General features: G+C 39.6%; 1 protein-coding gene across 6 annotated transcripts in view; it reads right to left on the reverse strand.

Moving 5' to 3' along the window:
* The window catches only part of dennd4a.L (DENN domain containing 4A L homeolog), a 79,195-nt gene extending 61,675 nt beyond the window's left edge, over window positions 1-17,520 (reverse strand). For 3 of the 6 annotated variants that reach the window (XM_041586895.1, XM_041586894.1, XM_041586893.1), the window contains exon 1: window positions 17,435-17,520. In XM_041586895.1, coding sequence (XP_041442829.1) covers window positions 17,435-17,466 — 32 coding nt within the window. In that variant the 5' untranslated portion in view covers window positions 17,467-17,520. Of the gene's footprint in view, window positions 1-9,696; window positions 9,829-12,671; window positions 13,562-17,434 lie in introns of those variants that run through there. The other 3 variants (XM_041586897.1, XM_041586898.1, XM_041586896.1) reach the window with 3 other exon arrangements.
* Between the last annotated feature and the right edge of the window lie 8,902 nt (window positions 17,521-26,422).

A 26,422-nucleotide genomic window follows, 5' to 3' on the forward strand; every position in this document is an offset into this window, starting at 1 on the left:
GAGGAATGAATCTGTTCCGTTTCGCCAAAATAAAATTAGCAAAACCATGGAAAAATGATTGATTGGCACAAGTTTTATTTTTGCTGATGGCTAAATGCATAATGTAACAGCTAATCCATATCTAGCAATAATCATTATTAATTGAAACTAAAAATATTATGGCATCAACTTGAATTTTTCCAAACAAAATGATTTCCCCGCAAATTTAAGCTGTTTTTGACAGCAGAAGAAGACAACTCATCTTTTCATCATTATTGCTGGTCTTATTCTGATCATTGCTATTCCTGGACTTGATTAATCAATCTTTCTCTAAACCTGAGCAGCCAGCTGATTTTATTAGTCTGTAAGTTTCTGCCTGAGAGTTTCTTAAATTCATCCGTCAGGAAAATGCTTACAGCAAATGGACATTTAAGGGAATCAAATCGGTAAAATGTTTGTTACAAATCAGAAAAATGTATGCTCGGTTTCCCAGAACTGTACATTTTGGCAATAATTTATAACTATTAGGAGACAGGGCTAACATTTGTACAACACAGACAGAAGGTTTGTATAAAGCTTTGTTGTTGTGCTCCTGAAGGATTATGTTTCTAGGCAAGATGCCTGTGTATAAGCAGTCTATACTCTCTTTTGGAATTCCAGGTTAATATATATTGGAGGATGTGAACAAGTTAAAGTTAACCACTGATAAAAGCTAAAAATCAATGTGAAAATTCAACTAACAGTGATTGCTATGTGCCATTAATACTGAAATGAGCAACATGGGGGGAAAATCACGCTGAACTAACACAGGAATTGAGCAAACTCCTTACTGCAAGGTTGGATAAAGTATTCACCATAAATTCCAAAAAAAGTGGTAAAAGCAACAACAGATAAAATGAGACTCGGTATTCTAAATCTATATGCATTATTTTCAGTATTCTCAATCTATATACATTATGTTTAGTATTCTGAATCTATATACATTGCACTCAGTATTCTGAATTTCTTTGCATTATTTTCAGTATTCTGAATCTATATATAGCACTCAGTATTCTGAATTGATATGCATTATGCTGAACTGATTACAGAGAATGTCTCTGGAACACTTGCTTGCAACATGTGAGTTATATTTGATGTCCTTTCCTCTGACTTGGCATTTTCAGTTGAGTTGTTTATCCAATTCCTTAAATTCTAAATTCTCTTTTATCTAGTACCAGAAACTAAAAAAAGAAACAAGAGGGAAACAGTCTGTCATTGCAGCGATATGGAAAAACACAAAACCGCATAATAAAAAGGAACAAAATGTTATAGGTTTCCAGAAAAAGAGAGCATTAAAGGGCCTTAAGACCAGTGTGCAATGCCAAGCTCCCAAACCTTGCAATTAGTGATTATACTACTAACAATATAAAGTTTTTTTAGCTGTAGATTTTATTTCATCTTAAACGAAAGGCAACATGTAACAACATAGAAAGGCATGAACAGCAGGATGTACAGGTATGAGACCTCTTAGAATCAGGCCCGGATTTGCGGCAAGGCCGCATAGGCCCGGGCCTAGGGCGGCAAAAAAATAGGGGTGGCATGCCGCCCAGCCGTATTATGGGGACGCGTGCCCCATTCAATTACAGCAGCTGCGCCGGCGTTTTTTTCGCCGGCGTGTGGGAAGGGGAGGTGAGGTGGGCGCTAGGACCCCGCGGCCGCCTGGTCGGACCGCGCGGCCTAGGGTCGCGCCTCATTGAAATCCGGCGCTGCTTAGAATGCATGGGATCTGGGGTTTTCAAGATAATGGCTTTCCATAATTTGGATCTTCATACCTTAAGTTTACTAGAAAATCATCTAAACATGAAATAAACCCAATAGGCTGGAATAATTATATCTTAGTTTGGATCAAGCACACGGTACTCTCTTATTATTACAGAGAAAAAGAAAACAATTATTAGAAATTTGGATTACTTGGATAAAAGAAAATCTATAAGAGCCTTTCTGTAATTCGGAGCTTTCTAGATAATGGGTTTCCGGATAACTGGTCCTATACCTGTACCATGTATGCTGTGGCCTAATAAACCTGCAGGAAACTGGACTTGTGTGAATCATAAACTATCTCTGTAAAGCACCAGGAAACAAGTCAGTGATATATAATTATAGTAGAATGCAGATTTTACTTTTCCCAGGGGACAAAACTGTGTAAATTACAGGAAAACTGTAAATTTGGGAAAGAAGTAAACACAAACGCTGTAGATTCTAGGAGAATATCAAATCCGGGGACATAAAATAGGGTTCTATTATGATTATCAAATGAATTTATGAATGAATTATATATACATTATCCTATCTAAGAACCAATAATGCACCAACAAGAAAACACTTTCAACTAGGAACAAGGTAAACGTATAAGCAAACAAAAAATTTGTACACGGTTAAAACTGAGAAAAAGTCCATAGAGGGTTAAGTTCAGTATAGCAGAGTGATACCAGCTGTGCAAACACAAAAACAGCCTTATATATGGCATTAGGATTTTTTGGCACTATGTATAAGCTTTAGATATTATTGTAGTCAATATCAATACAGTAACAAGGAATCAGTTTAGGGAACCATGTAGAAATGTTTTTAATAACAAAGGGGCTGATTCACTAAGGGTCGAATATCAAGGGTTAATTAACCCTCGATATTCGACTGGGAATTGAAATCCTTCGACTTCGACTTCGAATATCGAAGTCGAAGGATTTAGCACAAATAGTGCAAACGTACGATCGAAGGATTATTCCTTCGATCGAACGATTCGAAGGATTTAAATCCAACGATCGAAGGAATATCCTTCGATCAAAAAAAGTTAGCCAAGCCTATGGGGACCTTCCCCATAGGCTAACATTGACTTCGGTAGCTTTTAGATGGCGAACTAGGGGGTCGAAGTTTTTTTTAAAGAGACAGTACTTCGACTATCGAATGGTCGAATAGTCGAACGATTTTTAGTTCGAATCCTTCGATTCAAGGTCGTAGTCGAAGGTCGAAGTAGCCCATTCGATGGTCGAAGTAGCCCAAAAAAAAACTTCGAAATTCAAAGTTTTTTACCTTCGAATCCTTCACTCGAAGTTAGTGAATCGGCCCCAAAGTGTATTTTGTCTTTAATCTTCAAGAAAAAAATAAATCGCCCCAAAGTGGAGACATATAAAACAAACCACCAGTTTAAGCCACTGCTCAATTCATTTATAGGAACAGTGGCCTGGAACATAATATACTGTATGCACTTGGATAGCAAACTGGCCTAAAGATAGATTACAAAGAATGCTGATATATGGGGCATTTTCTAATTAGACCAGTGTTGTTAGTGGAGTACCACAGGGGTCTGTCCATGGTCTGTTGCTTTACTAATGAGCTTGAGACTTGCATTGTAAGTGCTGTCTCTATTTTTTGCTGATGATACTAAATTATGCAGAACTAGAAGTTCCATGCAGAATGCTGCCACTTTGCAGAGCGATTTGACTAAATTGAAAAACTGGGCAGAAAACGGACAAATGAGGTTCAATGTTGATAAATGCAAGGTTATGCACTTTGGAAATAATATAAATGCAAGTTATACGCTAAATGGTAGTATGTTAGGGTATCTGTAACAAGCTGTGTAACTCACTCACTCACTGGATAGTAGCTCACTATGAGCTAATGCTTCGTTTTAAAAATAAAGGGATACAGAGATTTAGTGGGTTATTTATCAAAAGTCGAATTTTAGAGTTTTGTACACCTTGAATGAACTCACAACTTGAATGGTTTCTAAATAAGAAAAAACTTGAATGGAAAAAAACCCTAATCAGCGAGTTTGGGGTTAACAAACCGAAAACTCGAATCACCCATAATCATCAAGTTTTTGAACAAAACCCTCCTAAAAAAACTCAAACATCATGAAAGCTATGAACATCTTCAAATGGTTCAAGGGACATCTGCCATTGACTCCTACATGACCTTGATAGGTTTTAGTGTATTTTCAGATTCGAGCTATTTGCAGGGTCTGGGTATAATAAATCTTGAAAAATTTGCGGGTTTTTTCTCCAACCAAAAAAAAAAAATAAACTCAAATTTTCATGGAAAACACAACTCGATCCTTAATAAATAATCACCTTATTCTAGTTTGCTCCTTATTTATACAGCTAATACATGGTGCAATATAAGCAGCTGACTTGGCTCTTCCAGATCAAGTTGGAGGTGTACTGACCAGTATACTAGGTAAATACAATGACCTACCTGTCCAATATATTTGGCAGCTTTTACAACCCCAATGGGATACATTGACCATGGATACAGTCCTCTCCCAAAAGGCTTCCACAGACAACTATTATGATTTAATTGTTGGTCAGGTGGACAAACAACCAAATCAGTCCAATTTGACCCACCAAAGAACCTCCCGTCTGGCAGCCTTGCCAAACAACAAGATCTATTTGATTATGTCTATATTTAGTCTTACACTACATCAGGGGTGTCCAAAAAGTAGATCGGGATCCATCAGTATTACTTTAGTTAATGATCAGTAGATCTCAAGACAATGTCAACAAACAGCTTGTCTAAATCACCCTGCTATTTCATGTTTTTCATTTAGATATTTATTATGTTAAGGTTACATAAGAAATAGTGTTTTTTTAAATATAGTTAATATTCTCTTATAAATCAATATAATATTTAAGTAATATTTTCCATGGAACAAAATGTTAACAGTGATATTATGGATGTATCTCATAATCGGACAACATCACTAAAAGTAGACCCCACATTAGTAAAGCATGGGCACTCCAGCACTACATTGAAGGAAAACTATACCCCCCAAAACAACGTAGGTCTTTATAAAAAAGATATTTATGTAAATAAACCATTTTCATAATATTATACTTTTTTAATAACATGTGCCATTGGGTAATCATAAATAGAAAATTGCCATTTTAAAAAACAACAGGCCGCCCCCTGGGATCGTACGATTCACGGTGCACACAAACAAACCATACATGTTAGGTCACATGAGCCAATTAACAGACAGAGTTCTGTCTTTGCTTCCACACTTCTTCCTGTTATAGTTAGAGTTGTAGTATTTCTGGTCAGGTGATCTCTGAGGCAGCACACAGACCATTACGAAATGGTGGTTCAAGGCAAGATATGTAAAAGGGAAGTTTTTACTTAAATATATAGACCAGTTTGGTAAGGTTCTTTAATATGGCACTTCATATGATATAAACTCTGTTGCTTAAATATTTATTTTGGGGGTAAAGTTTTCCTTTAAATAAAAATGAGGACATCCTGACAATGTATGACACAAAAACACACTGCCAAAAATATATTGGGCTTTAATAACAACCTCACATATACATTTGCCTGCTTAGACATATTTTGTATTAACATAAAACATAAGGATTATGAGCTACTTTCATTAGACAAAAACATCAAAGAGATAAATACATGTGTGAAAAGATAAAAATGATTTCATTTACAAAAAATGCATTATATAAACGTCTTTTTTTATATGAAAGTGAATTTCAGCAGTTAATAGTGAAAACTTCATGAATATGGCCCCTAAGCCTAATGTTGTAAAAAAGTACAGAGAAATATTTTCCTGCTGATTTTAGCTACACTGAAAATTTCTAATGGAGCAGCACAACAGCCACAAAGGAGTTGATTTACTAAAAATCTTTATGACGTGATTTATTCTGATAAATCCATACTGATCAGTAATAGTTAAAACACATTTTTAAATACGCCTAATCAATTTCTGGCTGATTTTAAGACAGATATTGATCAAACAGGACCTCTCAAGGGCCCCATACATGAACCAATAAGCAGCAAATTCTGTCTTTTTAATTAATCTAATTAATCTATAGCTGAAAGTAGACTAAAAATGGCACTTACTTTCATTTTGCAAAAATGGGTTTTGGGAGGAGGACTCCTTTCAAAAAGCATGTATCCTTACCATTACATAACACTGCACTATATTTCATCTATTTTATTACCAGCCTATAAAATGTAGATTTTTATGACTGCACCTTATCTTTCATTTGCACCAATTCCTATTTGTATAGTATCTGTATTTTCCAACTGTTGTACTGTACTATGGGAAATGCTAACTGGCTGAGGAAAAAAACCATGTTGTTTACATCCTCGACTGGTTTTGGATAAAGGAAGTCTGTCTAATACAGAATGTAGAGTATACATTTCCATATGAATGATGCAGACAGACAACAAAGCAATCATGGCTAATTTCCATGACCTCAGCTGGAATGTATGAATTTTGTTAATTTTTTTATCATGCTCTATAGTTATCCAAAGTACTAGTAAGTGTTTTAATATCTTTAAATAATACTTTGAATAAAAGTAGTCCAGAGACTTCTCCATATCATTGCTTTACAGCTTGTATAGCAGTCTGCCAGCTGCCTTTTTTCGGTTTCAAGTCACTCAGAAACTTAGAGCCTAAGGGTAGAACTCCACGGGCAATTTTACGTGTGATACCATCCATTCCGATGCACTGATGACGGCATCACGTCGGATGCGCCGAAGGTAAGTAATAGACATTCCTATTACTTACTTTAGATTCGGCGCATCCGACGCAACGTTTGCGATTCATCTCAGCTTGTCAGAACGGAGAGTATCACACTTAAAAAAGCCTGTGGAGTTCTACCCTAAGTAATACAGAAAAGATATATTATCAAGTTTACTTTTATGGATAAGGTGATGCCATATGGGGAACTCACACATTTAATTAGGTCACAAACATACTTATTAGGCTACATTGCCACTTATAGGTGCTTTATTCGACTGGCAGCAAGTAAGTTAGCCCTCATTCAGACTGTTACCCAGAAATAGAGACTTTTTTCAATTGCTTTCCATCTTTAATATTTTACCATTTTTCCAAAATTGAAGTGTAATGTTTAGGCTAGAGCCACACCGTGGCCGAAATCCACTGGCTGATATCAGCCCTACCGCGGGCAGTAGCCTCGTCTATTTTCCGCATTCATAAGGGCTGAATCGGCTTTGATGCAAACAGACTCTGCGGATTTCAGCAAAAAAAAAAAAAAAACGCGAGTTTCTGCATTCTGATCCAGAATCTGCAGAAGTCTGTTTGCACCGCTTCTGATTCAATATTCTGAACGTCAAAAAGAGAGGAGGCTACTGCCAGCAGTAGGGTTGATATCAGCCAGTGGATTTTGGCCCCCCCATGTGGGGGAAGGAAACCCAGTCGGCACAAAAACCCTCCCCCCTCCCGTGTGTTGCCCACCCTCCCTCCTCCCCCCTGGCCTACCCGTTCCGCTGGGCAAATGCCCCTAACTTGTTACTTACCTTTCTGTGCAGGTCCAGTCCAGGGAGTTCACAGACGACATCTTCTTCCACGCGATCTTCTTCCTGCTTTGAACGGCGTTTTGGCGCATGCACAGTAGGAGCATTTCGCCGGTACGGATCTACTGCGCATGCGCCAAAAGTCACGATGTACTTTTGGCGCATGCGTAGTAGATCGTACCGGCGAAATGCTCCTACTGCGCATGCGCCAGTCAAAGCAGGAAGAAGATATCGTGGAAGAAGATGTCGTCGGTGAACTCCCTGGACTGGACCTGCGCAGAAGGGTAAGTAACAAGTTAGGGGCATTTGCCCAGCGGGACGGGTAGGCCAGGGGGAGGAGGGAGGGGGGGAGGGCAACACACGGGAGGGGGGAGGGTTTTTGCGCCAACTAGGTTTCCTTGTCCTTTAATGTTCCTGTCTTTGGTATTTCAGTGTGGCAGCTCAGTCATCCAGGTGCAGATTCTGAACTGCTTGCTACATTAGTTTATTACATTTTTCAGTAGCATCTGTGTAATATTAGCAACTATTGTATCAATTTTAACAGCTGCCTTTAATGAAACTCTGGGATTCTACTCAGCATGGACAAAGAAATGTATCAATTTAGAACAGTTTACAGAGGAATCAGTGACACCCCCCCTTCCAGTTGTTTTAGACAGACATAGAATGGTGAAACATTAAATTCTACACTTTAATATTAGAAAAATGGTCACAAATAGAAAAAGTAATTGGAAAAAAAGTCTATTTCTGGTGAACTATCTGAAATCAACTGAACGGAAAGCCTTTGATGGTGACCAACACATTCAGCATACCTCTGTGTGTGTGCTGCTATACACATCCCAGACTACTTAGGAACTTTAGCATTGGATTAAAAGTTACACACTGCTGATGTAAGTTTTGCAAAACTTCATCAAAGCATAGAAAAAAGTTCTAGCTTTTAGTAGGGATGCACCGAATGCACTATTTTGGATTCGGCCAAACCCCTGAATCCTTTGTGAAAGATTCAGCTGAATACCGAACCGAATCCTAATTGCATATGCAAATTAGGGGTGGGAAGTGGAAAACATTTTTTACTTCCTTGTTTTATGACAAAGTCACGTGATTTCCATCCCCACCCCTAATTTGCATATGCAAATTAGGATTTGGATTCGGTACAGACGGGCAGAAGGATTCGGCTGAATCCGAATCCTGCAGAAAAAGGCCGAATCCTGGCTGAATCCCGAACTGAATCCTGGATTCGGTGCATCCCTAGTTTTTAGCAAGGTCCTATTGGTAATAGTGTGTTTTTTTCTTACTTCTATAAATATGCCTCTTCGGACTAAACTACAAGGGAGATTTTAAAAAGATTTTGTGGGTCAAATTTTATCTTACCACAGCACAAGATTTGTATGATGCTACAAAATCTGATCTCCCACAGCTGTAATTTAATGTCGGATGGTTTAAAGTTGGATGGAGCATTTTCTTAATGTGTTGGCATCAGACAAGAAATGTATTTCCACGAAGGGAAAAAATCTTCCCAACACATTCAGTTTTATCTTGTCGGATTAAGTCTCCGCACACAGAGTTCCCATTTGACAGTCGTGTTGCGTCAGAGGGCAAATCTTCCATGTAGTTTACACATCAGATTTTTGTATCCGTTAGATTTTGACCTATGCAACTGCATCCGAACTTGTAGGATGCGTTCTGCCAATTCAACACCATCCTACTAAATATCCTGTGTAGTTTATCCCATAGTGATGTATTAAAATAGATAGACCCTGTAAGTCTGATAACTACTGGTGTAAAAGCAGCGAGCAGTTTTTATGTTTTGTATTTATTTTGCAGACAAATAGCTGAAAGCCACAAAAATGCCAAAAGAAGCAACAATTTAGCACAAAAAGATTTTATACAAATTAGGAGTCATCAACTATTTATTCACTTTAAACAGGAAAAAACATATAAAGCAGCTGTGAAGTGAATTAAAGTCTTTTGATGATGGGAGCAATCTGTAAGCAATAGTCAATAAGAGAAGCAATTCACTCCAGCAAGCACTAATCAATATACAGTATAATTACAACACAAGACACTGCAAAACCATTTCTCTGTGGCTGTGTACTAAATGTACTGCAGAGTATCGTGGTTTCCCTTTATTAGTAATCATATATATTTATGATTGTACCCTTAAATTTGAGGTTCAACTTCAAAATTATTTTTGTTTTTAATTTAATTTAATCTCATGTATATGGAAAACTAGGGATGCCCCAAATCCAACTGAAAAACAAATCAATCACAAAAGAATCCGAACCCTAATTTACACATGAAGATGAAAATGTTTGGCAAATTGCCTTCCAAAGATTCTGGGAGTATCACTACAGCTGCAAGTTGGGCACATCTGCTGTATACACTAAAAATATCAGTTTCAGTTGTTACATATTATTGTACCTTTAATCTATGTTGTATGTGATGCTGAGGGTCCAAAGCAGATATCTCTTGCTTTTCCTACCATGAAGTAGGCCTGCTGTCAACAGCTTCATAGACTTCTGGTGCAGCTAAACATGGGTGTGAATTCAAGTTCTGAACAAGCAAAAACACATTCAAAATTTCTCTAATGTGCATTCTCAACACTTAAAGGGGTTGTTCACCTTCCAACACTTTTTCCAGTTTAGTTGGTTTCAGATAGTTTACCACAAATAAAGACTTTATCCAAGTACTTTCAATTTTAAATTTTTTACTGTTTTTCTAAAATGGAAGTTTAAGCTCCTGTCTCTGGTGTTTGTCTGGAAGCTCAGTAATTCAGGTGCAGATTCTTAACTGTTACAATTTTGCAACATTTAGTTGATACATTTCTCAGCAGCATCTCTGTAGTACTGGCAACTATTGTATCAAACAACTGCCTGTAATGAAACTTAGGGATTGTGCTCAGAAGGGACAAAGATAAGAAATAGATCAACTAAATGGATCAATTCAGAACAGTTTACAGGGTCGGGAACCCCCTTCCATGAGCTGCTTTAGAAGGTGACTTTACACTTCAATATTAGAAAAAACAGTCACACAAAGAAAATAGAAAGTAACTGTAAAAGGTATTTATTTTTGGTGAACGGTCTCAAACCAACTGAACTGAAAAAAAGGTGTTGGAAGGTGAACAACCCCTTTAAAAAACAACCGCTCCCCTCAAATAGATATTCTGCTGCTTGGGAGGAAAAACCATTCCCAAATTATGGTTTTCTTCTATAACTGCATCAACTCATGGGCAAGACTGATACATGAAATCAACATCAACTGCCACATCATTCCTCTAGTTTACCTCTTCCTCTCCTGCTCTCCAGTCTCTTTCCTACTTAACCTTTCATCCTGGCTACATTGTTATGTTACTGGAAAATGTATCCTGTTTAAATGTAGCATTAACATTCTATAAATTTCCTATAAAGGCTCAGTAAAACTATTGGATACACGTTTCTCTGGGGGTTTTTTTTTCCCAGACTATTCCCTCTGACAAGTCTCTGACACCACTGATGGTGCCCTTGTGACATCTCACTATTTATAATGACAGCTCTTATTTCCCCAGTGATGGACGTCCCTTTCTATTTTAAACGCTGACATCTCTCAGGGTGTTTTCAGTAGGTCAATGACAAGGAGAAAATCAGATGGCACTCACAACAGAAAATGTGCTAAATCTTTCCAGTTTATTGAGATCTCCACACAATGTTTTGGGGGACCATTGCCCTTTCTCAAGTGCTCTGGGATCAAGGATCCAAGAGGTTTCCCAAATTTGGGCCTCAGTCTTGAGGCAGGGGGTTAAGCAATATGAGTGGATCAGCAAAGTAAGATGAAGTAAGTAGTGGTCAATGTCTCTGTCAGGCAGCTCTCTCATACAGTGCCGTCTCTGTGCCAGGCAGCTCTCTCATACAGTGCCGTCTCTGTGCCAGGCAGCTCTCTCATACAGTGCCGTCTCTGTGCCAGGCAGCTCTCTCATACAGTGCCGTTTCTGTGCCAGGCAGCGCTCATACAGTGCCGTCTCTGTGCTAGGCAGCTCTCTCATACAGTGCCGTCTCTGTGCCAAGCAGCTCTCTCATACAGTGCCGTCCCTGTGCTAGGCAGCTCTCTCATACAGTGCTGTCTCTGTGCCAGGCAGCTCTCTCATACAGTGCCGTCTCTGTGCTAGGCAGCTCTCTCATACAGTGCCGTCTCTGTGTTAGGCAGCTCTCTCATACAGTGCCGTCTCTGTGCCAGGCAGCTCTCTCATACAGTGCCGTCTCTGTGCCAGGCAGCTCTCTCATACAGTGCCGTCTCTGTGCCAGGCAGCGCTCATACAGTGCCATCTCTGTGCCAGGCAGCTCTCTCAGTGTGCCGTCTCTGTGCCAGGCAGCTTTCTCATACAGTGCCATTTCTGTGCCAGGCAGCTCTCTCATACCGTGCCGTCTCTGTGCCAGGCAGCTCTCTCATACAGTGCCATTTCTGTGCCAGGCAGCTCTCTCATACGGTGCCGTCTCTGTGCCAGGCAGCTTTCTCATACAGTGCCATTTCTGTGACAGGGAGCTCTCGTACAGTGCAGTCTCTGTGCCAGGCAGCTCTCTCATACAGTGCCATTTCTGTGACAGGGAGCTCTCGTACAGTGCCGTCTCTGTGCCAGGCAGCTCTCTCATACAGAGCCGTTTCTGTGCCAGGCAGCTCTCTCATACAGAGCCGTTTCTGTGCCAGGCAGCTCTCTCATACAGAGCCGTTTCTGTGCCAGGCAGCTCTCTCATACAGAGCCGTTTCTGTGCCAGGCAGCTCTCTCATACAGAGCCGTTTCTGTGCCAGGCAGCTCTCTCATACAGAGCCATGTTTGTGCCAGGCAGTTTTCTCATACTGTGCAGTCTCTGTGGCAGGCAGCTCTCTTATACAGTGCCAGGCAGTTCTCTCATAGAGACTCCTCGGCATCTCAGGCTTCAGCCTGTAACATTGTGCTTGCCTGGTGCTTCTGACCCCTGCTCACTCTCTAGACAGACAGCTCAAACATTTGGTATAGGTTTTCAATAATCTGAAGTTCAACAGCCTCCCTGACATGTCACGTCCATTAAAAAGACAGCAGGTCTCTGGGTCTGTCAGTGGCAAGCTGCCTTCTCCTGGCCACCCTTCCTGACAGCTCTCTGGTGCAACAATCCCTGATCCTGCCATTTCATACAGTCTCCATAACAGCTCTCTGGTGGCACAGTCTCCATTACTACCATCCCATATAGTTTCCCTGACAGGCCCCTGTGATACACATCCCTGTGCCAAACACCCTGTCCCACGGACACGCTACATTTTCACCCACATTCTGCCTCATTTCCACGCGAAATATACAGGCCACCCGAGCTCAGGCCATCAATACCTGTCTTTCTTGTAAGCCACGCCTTTCAATAAGTGCCTTTAGCCGTTACCCTAATTGCCCTCACCTGTGACTCCTGAGTCTCCCTGTCAATCCGGTTGCTCTCAGTTCTTCTCTTCTCCTCGCGCCATCTTGTGTTTGTAACTAATCTGGTGGGAGGGGGAGTGCTGCAGGCCACGTGACTCTAAGTCAAGAGGGGCTGCGTGCGCCACCCTATCCCTGGCAGTTCAAAGTCGTACGGTGTCCTTTTTAGGACATTTGTGTGCAAAATGACAACACGTCCTGCTCCCTCTTCAATGTAAAAATCTAAGTGTTACTAATAATTCTTTATTGCTCCTCCCTCAATTAAACGCTATGTAATCCCCCTTCCTTGTGTAAGCGATTTGACTCCTCTGGCCTGTTATTTCTTCTCTCTGCTACTTCACCCCTAAGCCCCTGTATTTCAGCTAATACCTTATTATCTCCATTATTTTAAACTTCACCTGATCGAAATGTAAACATGGGCTTTTATCCATATAAGAAAGCAATCCCTAGATTACTATCTAGTTCCAGTGCTTATAGTGAGCAGGTATTTTTGCTTCAATAGCAATGCTGTTATGTTTCTAACTATCGTTTTATACACTCAAAGGGGGAGGTGCTGCTGCTGATGGGACAAGAAGCATTTGCTGGGGCTAAGGTTAGTAGTAGGCCATGTACTGACAAGTCTTGGTGACATAGGGTTGGGTGGCTTTTTAGCAAGTGAGAAAATACAGGGTTATTAAAGATAGCTCTTAGCACCAAGTTCTTCTGAAGTTACAATGATTTGACCGCCTCACCTAGGGTTGCCACCTTTTCTGGAAAAAAATACCTGCCTTCCTATATATTTATATTTCCTATTTATCTGTTTTTCCTATTAATAACATTGGGATCAACCCTCATTTTTACAGGCCTTCACCTGCATTAAAGGAGAAGTCAACCATTTAAGAAAAAAACCCGTACCACCACCCCACTGAGACCCCCCTCCCCCCTCCTAACTTCCCCCCCTGGGGAAATGGTCAATGCTGGCGTATGTGCAGTTGGAGCAATTTGCCAGCTTGTGACAACTGCACATGCGCCGAAACTCACAAAAATTGCTGAAGCGCCAGAAGAAGACACAAAGACCCAGAAGATGGCTGCGTGGAACTCCGATGTCAGAATCTGTGCCGAGGGGTAAGTATAAAGTATGGGGCATTTCCCCGGGGGGGCAGTTAGGCTGGGGGGATGAGCGAGGGGCGTATCGGTGGGCAGGGCAGCCATCAGGGGGGACAGGGGGGAGAGTTGTAGGGGGCCCGAGGGTAAGGGGGGCCCTGCCACGCCACACTTACTTGATTAGACGGGCCCCCCATCTTTCTGAGAGCTGCTGACTTCGGGAAGGCATGGACGTTTAAGGGGCCCTGGCCACCAATTTTCTTATAATGGGGGGGGGGGCTCTGGCCACCAATTTTTGTTTCTCATGGGGGGCCCTGGCCACAAATATTTTTTTATGGGAGGCCCTGACCACCAATATCTTTTTATTTTTTATGAACATGTGGGAACCATAGCCACCAATATTTTTTCTGTTTTTTTTACTGTGTGGTGGGGGGCGGCCCAGGGGGCCCAGGAAATGTTGTCGTATGGGGCCCTGTGATTTCTGATGGCGGTCCTGTTGGTGGGATGGGGGGTACAGGTTTTTTTCTTAAAGGGTTGACTTCTCCTTTAAGGGCTGAATTCCATGGTGCGGCTTATTCCGATGCGATGTGCTGAGAGGAAGTGGATGCGGCGAATATAGGGTAAGTAATAGAAATGTCAGACCTTGTTGCTGCATGCATACGACACGACTGTCGGATGCCAAAGCCGCACATTGCGTCTTCATCCAACAGTCGTGACGTGTCCGATACACACATCAGCAAGGACCGACATTTCTATGACTTAGCTTATATTTGCCTCTTCCGTCTCGTTGCATGCGCTAACACTCCACTCGCCCACTCTGTGTAACTGTGTAATTTGCACCTGAATTTCAGTTAAACCCCCCCCATTGGAAAGACTTAGGAGCTTGGTTATTATATTGTGAAAAACAGTGTAAAAAGCTGTGTAAAACAAATGAATTTATCAAGGTGTGTGTTTTATTTAACATGGCTGGAATGTCGGATTTGACACTGTGAAAAAAAAAAAACCCACAAAAATTCAAGTGGCAACTACACCCCCCCCCAGGGGGTTATTAATCAAAAGTCGGGTTGATTTCTACTTGAATATTTTCCAGGGTATTTTTCAGTCAAAACTCGAATTTTGAGGTTAAAAAAACCTTTAATTTTTCGATATTTATTATATACCCTGAACCTGAAATAGTTCAAATCTGAAAACACTCCAGCTAAAACTGGTTGAGGTGAGGTAAAAGTAAATGGCAGAGGTCCCTTGAACTATTTGAAGATGCTTGTAGCCTTCATGATGTTCTGGTCTTTTTCGGTGGGCTTTGAGGGATTCAAGGTTTTCTTTCCGTTTTTTAACTCCGAATTCAAGACTTTTTAATAAATCTGAAACCATTCAAGTTGTGAGTTCATTCGAGGTATAAAAAAAAGCTCACAAACCTCTAAAACTCGACCATTGATAAATAACCCCCTAAATATTAAGTAGAATGGCACCCAAATATTAGAAAAAAAATAATATAATTAATGAAATGAAAGATAATATAATTATAAGCAACTTTACAATATACATTCATAAAAACAGTTATTTACTTTTTACACCTGTAGAAAGGAAGTCCCCTACCTGGGGCCAAACCATGTTGTGCCACTTAAAGGGGATGCCCACTTAAATATAACATTTTGTCTAATGGAAGAAAATGTAATTCTAAGCTACTTTCGAATGTACAATCATTTTACAATTTTCAATGATTTTCAAGTTTTTGGTAAATGTAATTGCTATTGAATGCGCATGCAAGGCATTCTGGGAATAGTCAAGACCACTGAGAGTGCAGAGATTAGCAAGGGACAGACTGTTACTGATTTCAACAGCAATTATGTTTGCAAATAATTTTAATATGTTAATGCTTTTTATATAGATAATAAAAATTTTTTTTTTATAATAGTACATTTATTTAAAATGAGTCATTACTATACGTGTATATATATAAAGAAGTTGCTTAGATTTCTTTCAGAGGGTTTATGTCCTATTTGAATAAAAGCTAAAATTCAAATATAAGTCTCTGTGCACCTTTTTGCAACATATCTACATTTTACGTTTTTCAGGGGACCAAAAAAAATGGTGTAAATTCCAGGAAAATGTAAAATCAGGGAAATGTATTATGCATAATATATAGGTGGGACCACAAAACAACAAGTACATTTATTTAAAATGAGTCATTACTATACGTGTATATATATAAAGAAGTTGCTTAGATTTCTTTCAGAGGGTTTATGTCCTATTTGAATAAAAGCTAAAATTCAAATATAAGTCTCTGTGCACCTTTTTGCAACATATCTAAATTTTACGTTTTTCAGGGGACCAGAAAAAAATGGTGTAAATTCCAGGAAAATGTAAAATCAGGGAAATGTATTATGCATAATATATAGGTGGGACCACAACAACAACAATGTAAAGTGAGGGAAAACTTAAAATCAGGGGATATAAAATTGAGGTTTCACTGTATATATATATATCTATATATATATATATATATATATATATATATATATATATATATATATATATATATATATATATAATATATATTATATATACTGTATATATATATATATATATATATATATATATATATTACATTATACAAGCACATAGTAAATTTTTTTCAAAAATACAGTAAAATCATAAACAAATTTATATAATTTACAAAATAAGATAGAGGTATTTTATCCCTTAGATGGATAGTTCAGCATTAGAGGAAGACCATCTCCAATAGACTCCATTTTAACTCCATTTTAAACAAATAATTTTACTTTTTAAAAATGATTTATTTTCTTACCCATAATAATTAAACAGTACCTTGTACTAGAGGGTAACTAAGGTGCATGAATCCATGTCGGTGGCAAAACAATCCTATTGGATTTATTAATGTTTAAATTCATTTTAGTAGACTTAAGGTATGGTGATCCAAACTACAGAAATATCCCTTATCTAGAAACCCCAGGTCCCAAGCATTCTGCATAATAGATCCCATACCTGTATAGTCATAAAATATATGTATACATCACTTGTTTTCTGTTCTCATACATCACTGTATCTATAATTTTGTGTTGTCATGCAGCAGCAGCTATATAAAATTGTAATATGTTTATATGTTTGCTGTGGAAAACATTTTGCACTTTGATAGAAATTACTCAGACTGTAGGATATCTAGTCAGAGTTCTGATACCGGCCAGAACACACAGCTGCTTTTTGGGTGTCCAATAGTATAAAGAGGGTTAGTGAACTTATGTGTTTACATGTTACCAGGGATCTGTGGATCATCATTTCCTACTCAACTACAACTCACTGCCCAGATTAATGTAGGAGAAAGCTGAGTTTAAGTGGCTGCTGGAGTGGCACACATTTTAGATCCCCTCGATCTGTGAATGTTCATAAAGGCCATTATCTATGAAGGACCCCCACATTGTTTTAAACACATTTAAATACAAATTAAGAAAATTAACATCACCAATTTCTTTGACTTTATGCCTAGAACACCTTCCATTCTTCAGTGAATAGTATGGCAGTAACCAGTTAGTAGAACTTTACATGGCATATTTTGATGGCAAACATTATAGCAATCAATACTGTATAGAACACCCCCAAATGTAAATTTTGACATGCTCCTGTCCAATAGTTAATTCACATTACCTGTTTACGTGCTCTTCCTCGGACGTCCCCATTGCTTAACTCAGTCACTGTAAATCCAATGAGTGGAGCTCAGAGTTCATCAGCCACCCAGCTCTCAATGAGACACTTGTGTTTCTGTTCTCTAGAGAGGAGCGATGTTGTTGACGTCACAGGCACATAAAGTGATGGGGAAACCCTGTGGTTTGCAGAACAGGCAGCTTTGAAACATGCTGAGATTACATTAAGGACAAAGGAGGAAGTCTCTCGGCACACAGGGATCCAACAGTTTCTGCTCATGTACTTGCCAAGTGGTCTTGGGCCATACTGGGATGAACCCTGTGCCCTGTGCAGGAATTTGCTTTGTACAAAACAATAGAAAGCAGCTGGTAAAGCTCTTAATCAGGGACTGGGGGGGAACTAGGCACAGTTAAAGAATTTCCGATTTTAAGAATCACACTTACAGATGGGACATGAAGTGCTCACTTTAAAGCAGCAGCTCACCTTTAAAAACTTTTTGTATGATGTAATCAGTGATAATTGATAAATTAATAAAATAAAAAGCTGAATCATTTAGCTTTTTACTTAGCAGCTCTCCAGTTTTCAGCTCTGGTTTCTGTGGTCTAATTTACCCCATGCAACAAGGCATTGGTTTAAATCAGACACTGGAAGATGAAGAGGAGAAGGCTGAACCAATAAAAAGAAAGCATAACAATTACATTTTAGCCTCATAGAACAATAGTTTTGTGGCTGCCTGGTGGAAAGAGACAGAAAAAAAGGCAAATAAATGAAAAACTATAAAAAAAATTAAAACTAATGACAAATTTACATTTAGTTAAGAATGAGCCATTCCATAACATAATAAAAGTTAACTATATGTGAACTACCCCTTTAGTAAATTATGTAGCTTAAATCGCAAACATGTATGAATGCTTATGTAATAATTTAGTGAAGGAGAGAGATAGTATTTTATACAGTGTACCTACCTAGAACATGTTGATGGCATATGTCCCAGTATGACATCAGTAGCTGGGTTCCAAAAATAACAGATTTGTTGTTTTGAGGAAAAAAGTTCCAGATGTTGAGCAAGTAGTTCTACCCCACATAGTGAATCAGATTGTAAGAAATCTTTAGTATGAATTGCTTTTTAACCCCCTGAAACTATGACACCATTGGTACCAGTGGGTGAAATACATAAATGGAGAAATGCTTGGTGTGCCATAATCTCAGTTAAAATGAGGGCGTAAGAGGAAATGCACTTTATAATTTAGCAAATAATACATCACATATGGGCACTAGAAATATGTTTTGGAAGTGACCTGGATAGAAAACTGTCATGGGTTTTGTGTGTATCCGTCGCTACATTGCAAGTCCCCTGTTACAACACTTTAAGCATTGTGTCGCATTATGGCATTGCAACAACACTTGTGAAACGTCACAAAGCTGTACCTTCGACTAGTTAACATTTCTTGCGGGGGATTCAAATAGCATAGCAGTGCCACTCAACTAAGATACCTGCAGCTCCTTATGATGGCAGTTCAACAAACTAGAATGTGTTTTAAACTATTGCTCACCTCAGTCATCTAATGCAACCTGAAGACCAGTTAGTGTTCTTGGTACCTGCCTAGATGCTGAATTGCTAAACCCCTTTGGGGAAACAAAAATGTATTTTTATGCTGTATTAAAATAAATCCCTAATGTGAATGCTACCCCTGTGATAATAATGACTTTGCCCCTGTGCATTAAAGGGGTTGTTCACCTTTGACTAAATTTTTAGTATGATGTAGAGAGTGATTTCCAATTGGTTTTTGTTTTTTATTTATGGTTTTTAAGCTATTTAGCTTTGTAGTCAGCAGATCTCCGGATTGCAATTCAGCAATCTGGTTGCTAATGTCCAATTTACCCTAGCAATCATGCACTGATTTGCGTAAGAGACTGGAATATGAGTAGGAGGGGCCTGAACAGAAAGATGAGTAATAAAATGTAACAACGACAATACATTTCCAGCCTTACAGAGCATTTGATTTTTAGGTGTGTTGGGTATCCCCCATTTGAAAGCTGGAAACAGTCAGAAGAAGAAGGCAAATCATTGAAAAAAACTAAACAAAAATAAATAATGAAGACCAATTGAAAGGTTGCTTAGAATTGGTCATTCTATACCATACTAAAAGTTAACTTAAAAGTGAACCACCCCTTTAAATAGACATGGCATCTAGAAGAACAAGCTTTAATTCTCTTATTCACATGACGTTGATGGGTTTACTTCTACTGAAAGGGCTAGGAGCCTATGGAAAACAAACAGGCATGTAGTATTTTTCACATTCCATGCAACACACATAGGGGGAAATCTACTAAAGGGCGACATGACTAACACAGGAGAATTCGCCAGCGTGACGTCATTTTGGAACTTCATCGATTTACTAACAGGCGCTGGCGTAACTTCGATAGCGAAGGAGATAGATTCTAGCGGTACTTCGCACCCTAACACTAAGCGAAGTTGCGCTCTGGCGAACGGACGTAACTACGCTAATTCACTAAGATTGAGATTTGACTGAACGTTACCGCTTACGCCAGACTTGCCTTCACCAGCTCAGACCAGGCGAAGCGCAATAGAGTAGATAGGACTTGGTCAAAAAATAGTTGAAAAAAATGCAAAAAACACTGGCGTCTTTTACTTTTTACAGGGTGATAGGCAAAAGATCGTCATTTTTTTTAAGGTACCCGGCTTCCCCCCCTACATTTCCTAACATATGGCTCATAAACTATACACTGGGCTCATGTATGGGGCAATATAACAAGTCCATTTAACTTTAACTTCCCGCCGTATGCAAATTAGCCAACGCTAGCGTAACTTCGCTTTGCTTGCCGCAGTAATGCTAGCGCAACTTCGCAAATGTTCGGCACCCTGGACGCAAGTTCGGACTTTCGTGAATTAGCGTTGTCCTGGCGAATCTATGCCTGGCGAAGTGTTGCAATGTAAGCGAAGCCGACGCTGGTGCTATTTTGGAGGTAAGTAAATTTGCCTCATAGGCTTTATCCCTCATTTAAGGAATTAGGGTGATACAGGAATTTTAAATACATGTGGCCTACTCTGCATCCACAACCGCTGGTTTTATAGTACAGATATGGCCTATAATGCAGCCCCATAAATCAGGCAACAAACAAGTCACTGTACCATTCTTTATAGACATGTTAACCTATGGCTGTTGCAGTGTTGGACTTGGGTGTCCGGGGGCCCACTGGGGATACCACCTCAGGGGCTTTCCACCCCAAGTGCGAACATTACACCCGATGCTGCCAAACCCCCTTTCCTCTCTTCACCGCACAGACTGCATAACTGTAACTTACTGCTTTTGGGCACAATCGCCTGGGGGAGAGCAGGTTAAGAATGGACTCACACCATAGGAGCGGCTATGTTCAGCATAAACCCTACCACCAACTCTAAAAGTTCTGCCCATTTTGGGACTTGCAAATCTCACCTTATCATGTATTGGGCCCCATCCCTGCCACAAGGCCCCTGACTGGAATACCTCTGTATCCACCTGATGGTGGACCTGACAGCAATGCTAAAATGTCAATTACATTGCAATGTCTTTTTTTATTGCCTTGTTAAGAATATATGAGTTACTTTATAGCTTCAGGCAGATCGAGATTTTTGGTGGCACTAAGCAAAAAAAATCTGGGAAACACAGTCCCTGTTGATTTATAAACACCCCACGGCTTTAACATTTACTTTGAACTGACATATATTCAAATACATCATCTCCTTGGTGTAACGTTTCAAAAACACAAAGCAATGAAAGCAACATAAACAATACGAATGGGGGTCTTCAGTATGTGCCAGGGCTCTAAGGACAGAGTCGGAAAGCATTATCAAGAGCAGATCACTATCCACATGCTTTCTTATGAGCAATCTCTCTGTACAGTATATAATTGGCCTCTCTGTACATAATATAATGGTTGAGTAATATTAGATCGTGACCCTTGGAGTGATAAGTCATGTGGCTTCTTACAAAAAATATAACTTATTCAGCATGAACAAGGTTCCCCATTTATCTTAGTTTCTGAATACTGCAAGAGCACAGTATTAAATCAGCAGGTAAGAAAGCAGAGAGGAAGGCAGTATTTTGCTTTGGATCACCCTTGCTCCAACACATGGCTGGGTATCACCCAACTAGCAGGTCAGTTATTGCATGTGTTCTGCATAGGTTCAGACAACCTCTTGTATCCAGTAGTTACAAAAGATCATTTAAATCGTGGTGCTGATGATAGCAGTAATATCACTATGGTGCCATGATAGATGCCCCCCAACAGAACTGAAGACAACATTTTCCCTTGGAAGGATGCAGTGGGCCAAGTAGGGGGTTTTCACATTTTAATGAAACAACATATTTATTCATATGTTTTTAAGTTTTGGTGTTGAAGGAAAGTGAAATTCACTGGGGCGATGCCAATTAGTGAGGCATCCCCACTGAATACAACTTCCTTTTACTATACTGTAATTGGTTCCAAGCCTCATTCTTCTTCACTGCTGAAATTAGAATTAGTGTGGGAAGTGTCTGAAAAAAAAACATATTGCCTCCACGGACTGGCAATACATTGCGATAAAGGATTATGGTGCAGAAATATTGTGTGGTTCTGTTTCTATTTCAAATAAGAGTTCCCATTCTAGGACAGACACATCATCTTTTGTTCATGTGTCCTATAATTTCACAAAGCTGAATTTGAATAGACAATTATAGCAAGGGATGTAGAGCAAAGAGGAACAGAAAGTGGGGCAATGCAAAATTTTCTGACCTCCTTTATAACAAACAGCCCCGGATTATGGTACCTGTTCTTATAGTAGGGTTGCCATCTGGCTGAAAATGATGATTGATCCCAATGTTATTAATAGGGGAAAAAGATAAAATATATAGTAAGGCCTGTATTTTTTCCAGAAAAGGTGGCAACCCTATCCCCTAGGCCAGCAGTCTTTCCTCCTTGGTCCTGGCCGGAGCACTGGGGAATAGACACGCGAGAAAAGTATATTCTCATATAATATCTGTCTTCAAGGCAGCAGCACTTTCTGTTGCTTCTTTCAGTTTCTCTGGTCTGAATCATTAGTGCAGGTAGGAAACCCCTTATTCACAAATCCATTATCCAGAAAGCTCTGAATTATGGAAAGGCCGTTTTAGAAAGAATTCTAATTTTATCAAAAGGATTTTCTCTGAAATAATAAGACAGCACCTTGTACTTGTGCTGTTTGTAAATCAGTCAGGGAGATGATGGGTTTGGCTTATTGATATGGCCCCGGCAGCCTGCGTTCCAGTGATGTGATCCAATGATTTGGCTCTCGAGTGGGCATATCGGGGAAAGCGAGCGCATTATATATATATATATATATATATATATATATTGTACAGGACTCCAGGGGTGGGTCCTGGACAACAGGTATATTTCCCCTTTATTCAGGTACGTGGAGGGTGCACAGCAGGGCTAATTACTGCAGCAGTGCAGGAGTTAAGAGAGCCCTGAGAGTTCAGGAAGGGGGTTGGTAGACACATGTGAGATCTGCAAGAGAGAAGTGTGTTTGGAAACTGCTCTCCTGACAGGGAATCAAAAGCTTTGTAAGGCAAGGTGAGCCTGATCCCTGAATGGGAATATGAACTGTTTTCTTTCATTTCTGCTGTGCATGAAAGTGATTGTTCCTTTATGCTGAAGACTATGTTTAAGTTGACTTATTTTACCTGCTGAGGATACAGCTTGTTTAAGTTGTTATTGTTACCTGCTGAAGATACAACTTGTTTGCTTGAATAAGGAATAAAAAGACATTTATTCTACTACTGTGTTGTGGCCGCAGTGCATGGGCGATCCCACTCCCCCTGAACTTTACTATATATATATATATATATATATATATATATATATATATATATATATATATATATATATATATATATATATATATATATATATATATATATATATATATATATCTCTGACCTATTGTTAAAAACTATGCACTTTGCAGTACTCCAGAAATACCCCCCCCCCTCCTTTTTCTTTTACTGGATTTTATTTCCAGCAAGGCCCCAGGAACTGGCTCATATGACTTCTCATAACACCCTGTAACAGTCACAGTCATTTCTAGGAGAGTGCTTTTATTTCCCAATATCTATTTCCAGAATATTTATTTATATTTACTACTGTAGATATTTGCTCGGATATATTCTGGGTGTTTTCTACTGTTGCTCAGAATGGCCCTGTCTGACATTGCCCTTCTTGATCTCCTTTATTTCTCCACCTGCCCATTGGCTCAGCTGGAGAGGCTGTAGGCATCTGAATGGAATATACAGGCATTCCAATTTAAAATATAGACATGTAGGAGAGACAATTCTGAGCATTTAATATATGGCAGATATTATCAACAAAACACAACATTTTTATGCATGGTAATGGCAATTGCCTTGCACTTTTATCCTTGCATAGGGAGTGTAATGAAGTGGTTAGGTTTCTTTCCCTTCTCAGTTGTGTCACAATTTATGGCCAAGGTTCTATCTAAACCCACTTTAAAAGCCACATTACTGCAGGATTCTGAGCATTTGCCAGGATTCATGAGCTGAGTGACGAATCAGAAAGGTTAGCATTAGCAAGGCAAAACATCTGACTCTTGACTCATGTTAAAGCTGGATTCTGCTACATTGTTTCAAAAGTCAGACCAACCAGTGTTGGGCAGTGAACAAAATGGGACGGACAGAAACTACTTTGCAGTTGCATTTACAGATAAAACCAATGTTGCTTAGAATTTCTTATATTAAACAAAAAGTTATGTTTTGGTTTATTTCTCTTTTAACAGTTCACTTCAAGGGGAGAGGTCACACGTGGTGTTTTTACAAACGTGCAGCCGAGCAAAAATATGCACAAAATGAAGCTCTATTGAAAATAATCGAATACGCACTATAACTATTCCCACTGGGCGCTTGCGAGCCAATTATCTGCCACACAATGGCAGTATTTGCTCCAATACAAGAGGGAAAACGCCATATTATTGAACTCTATGGGATCCGCAGGTTTAGAAATACATTTCACTGAAATACTGTATAAGGTGGGTAAATTCAAAGGGGATGGATTGCACGTATTTGCCGTGTTGTATGCTGGTGACGTAATTACGTTGTGTATTGACGATTAGTGCAGCTACATTTTGCATGTAAATTGCTTTTCCGCTTCACTTTTTTTCACAAAGGTTGACCAAAATTCTTCCGAGTGGAATTGTGGGGAACGAGGAAAAACAGAAATGCATGTTGGCAAGAGAAAATGACAGGCTGAAAAATGCATTATGGCACGTGTGTGGTTTTATTGGCGTTTTTACACTCGACCCTGCGTTTTTAAAAAAGCAATGTAAAAATGGCACGTGTGACCTCACCCTAAAAGTTCGAAGTGGTGTAAAATGTCTGTTTAACCCAGAGGTTTAGTCATACCCTATTATGCTCCCACCTCTATCCAACGTTGCTTTCTAAGAATATTCAGGGCAACTGCAATAGTTTTCAGTGGTGAGGGATAATATTAATTTGGGTGCAAATTACAAAGGAGACTGGGCTGTTTCTGTGGGTGACAGGAGGGGGGTTACTCCCAAAACATCTTTGTAAGTTTATATGCTACTATTAGTTACAACACCCTGGCGTGTTTACAAACCCGCAAACTGCAGAGTTTGGGCACCCTGAATCTATTGCCAAACCATCCACAACTGCTGTCATAGTGATAAGGGCAAACACATCCAGGAAGGCAATAACATATCAGTCAGCTCACAGCGGACGTGCCTCATTTCCTACCCACTTTCCTAAACGTCACAATTTCTGGGCTGTACGTTACCATGGATACTGACCTGCAAATGTTCAGTTAAACATTCATTCTATAACATAGCAGCAAACAGCAACCATTGGATCACTTACCACAATAACATAGCAACGTATTGGCTTCCATCTGCCTCTAGCACCATGCTATGGACACTTGGACAGCATATTGTTAGGAGATCCATAGAATTCAAATATTTGTGTTTATCATTATATACATGTTAATATTTTTTGGCCCTACTGAGATGTGACCGTGCACTTCTGAGCCGATAAAGCTTAGAATACCCTTTTCTTGCATAGAGAAGGAAAAATGTATATTCTTTTTTAGGTAGGACTACACAAGTACTTATATATCAATATAACTACATTCCAAAATAAATCCAGACACCTGCCTGTGCCTCACCTCATTCCCAAACCAAGGGAAGGATATTAATATGAAATTGAAAATCTGGAAAGGATTGCACACTCCATTTAGAAAAATTAAATAATATATTTATCACGTAAGAAAAAAAGAAACAAAAAATATACAAAACTTACAAAAATAAAAAGTGAGCCCAACGCGTTTCAACCATATTGGTATTTCTCAGGGGCACAAATAACAAAAAAAAACAAAGAAACATTATCTGTATGTGAGATTTGGAGACCCACATGGGAAGTCTCCCTTTGGATTACCACCTCGCATTACATACTTTTAAGGGTGTGCACCCTCTTTTCTAATTTCTATTAATATGAAATTGGACTTCCCTTTGCTGCTGTAATAGCCCCTACTCTTATGGGAAAGCTTTCCAATAGATGATGGATCATTGTTGGTGGGATTTGCTTTGAGCATTAGTGAAGTTGGGCATCCAGCCTGAATTGCAGTCAGTAGGGCTTATTTATTAACATTGGGCAAATTTGCACCTAGGCAGTAACCAGCGCCGATTCTGGGGCTGCTGTGGCCTGAGGCAGCAGCCCAGATGCCGCCCCCCTCCTCTTCCGCTCTGCGCTTAAAAATTAGCGTCGGAGCGGGTCTAAGTGGGCAGTATCACTAGTGCATTAAGCGCAATTGCGCTCTCTGCACTAGCCAAGCCGAATTTCTGGGTTAAAACCCGGAAGTTCGGCTCTTAAAGTTACAAGAGGCGGCTTTTTGCCGCCCGCTTGTAACTGGACGCTCGCTGCCGCCTGAGGCAAGGGTCTCACCTTG

The sequence above is a fragment of the Xenopus laevis genome, chromosome 3L, assembly GCF_017654675.1.
Source record: "Xenopus laevis strain J_2021 chromosome 3L, Xenopus_laevis_v10.1, whole genome shotgun sequence".
Classification (NCBI taxonomy): Eukaryota; Metazoa; Chordata; class Amphibia; order Anura; family Pipidae; genus Xenopus; species Xenopus laevis.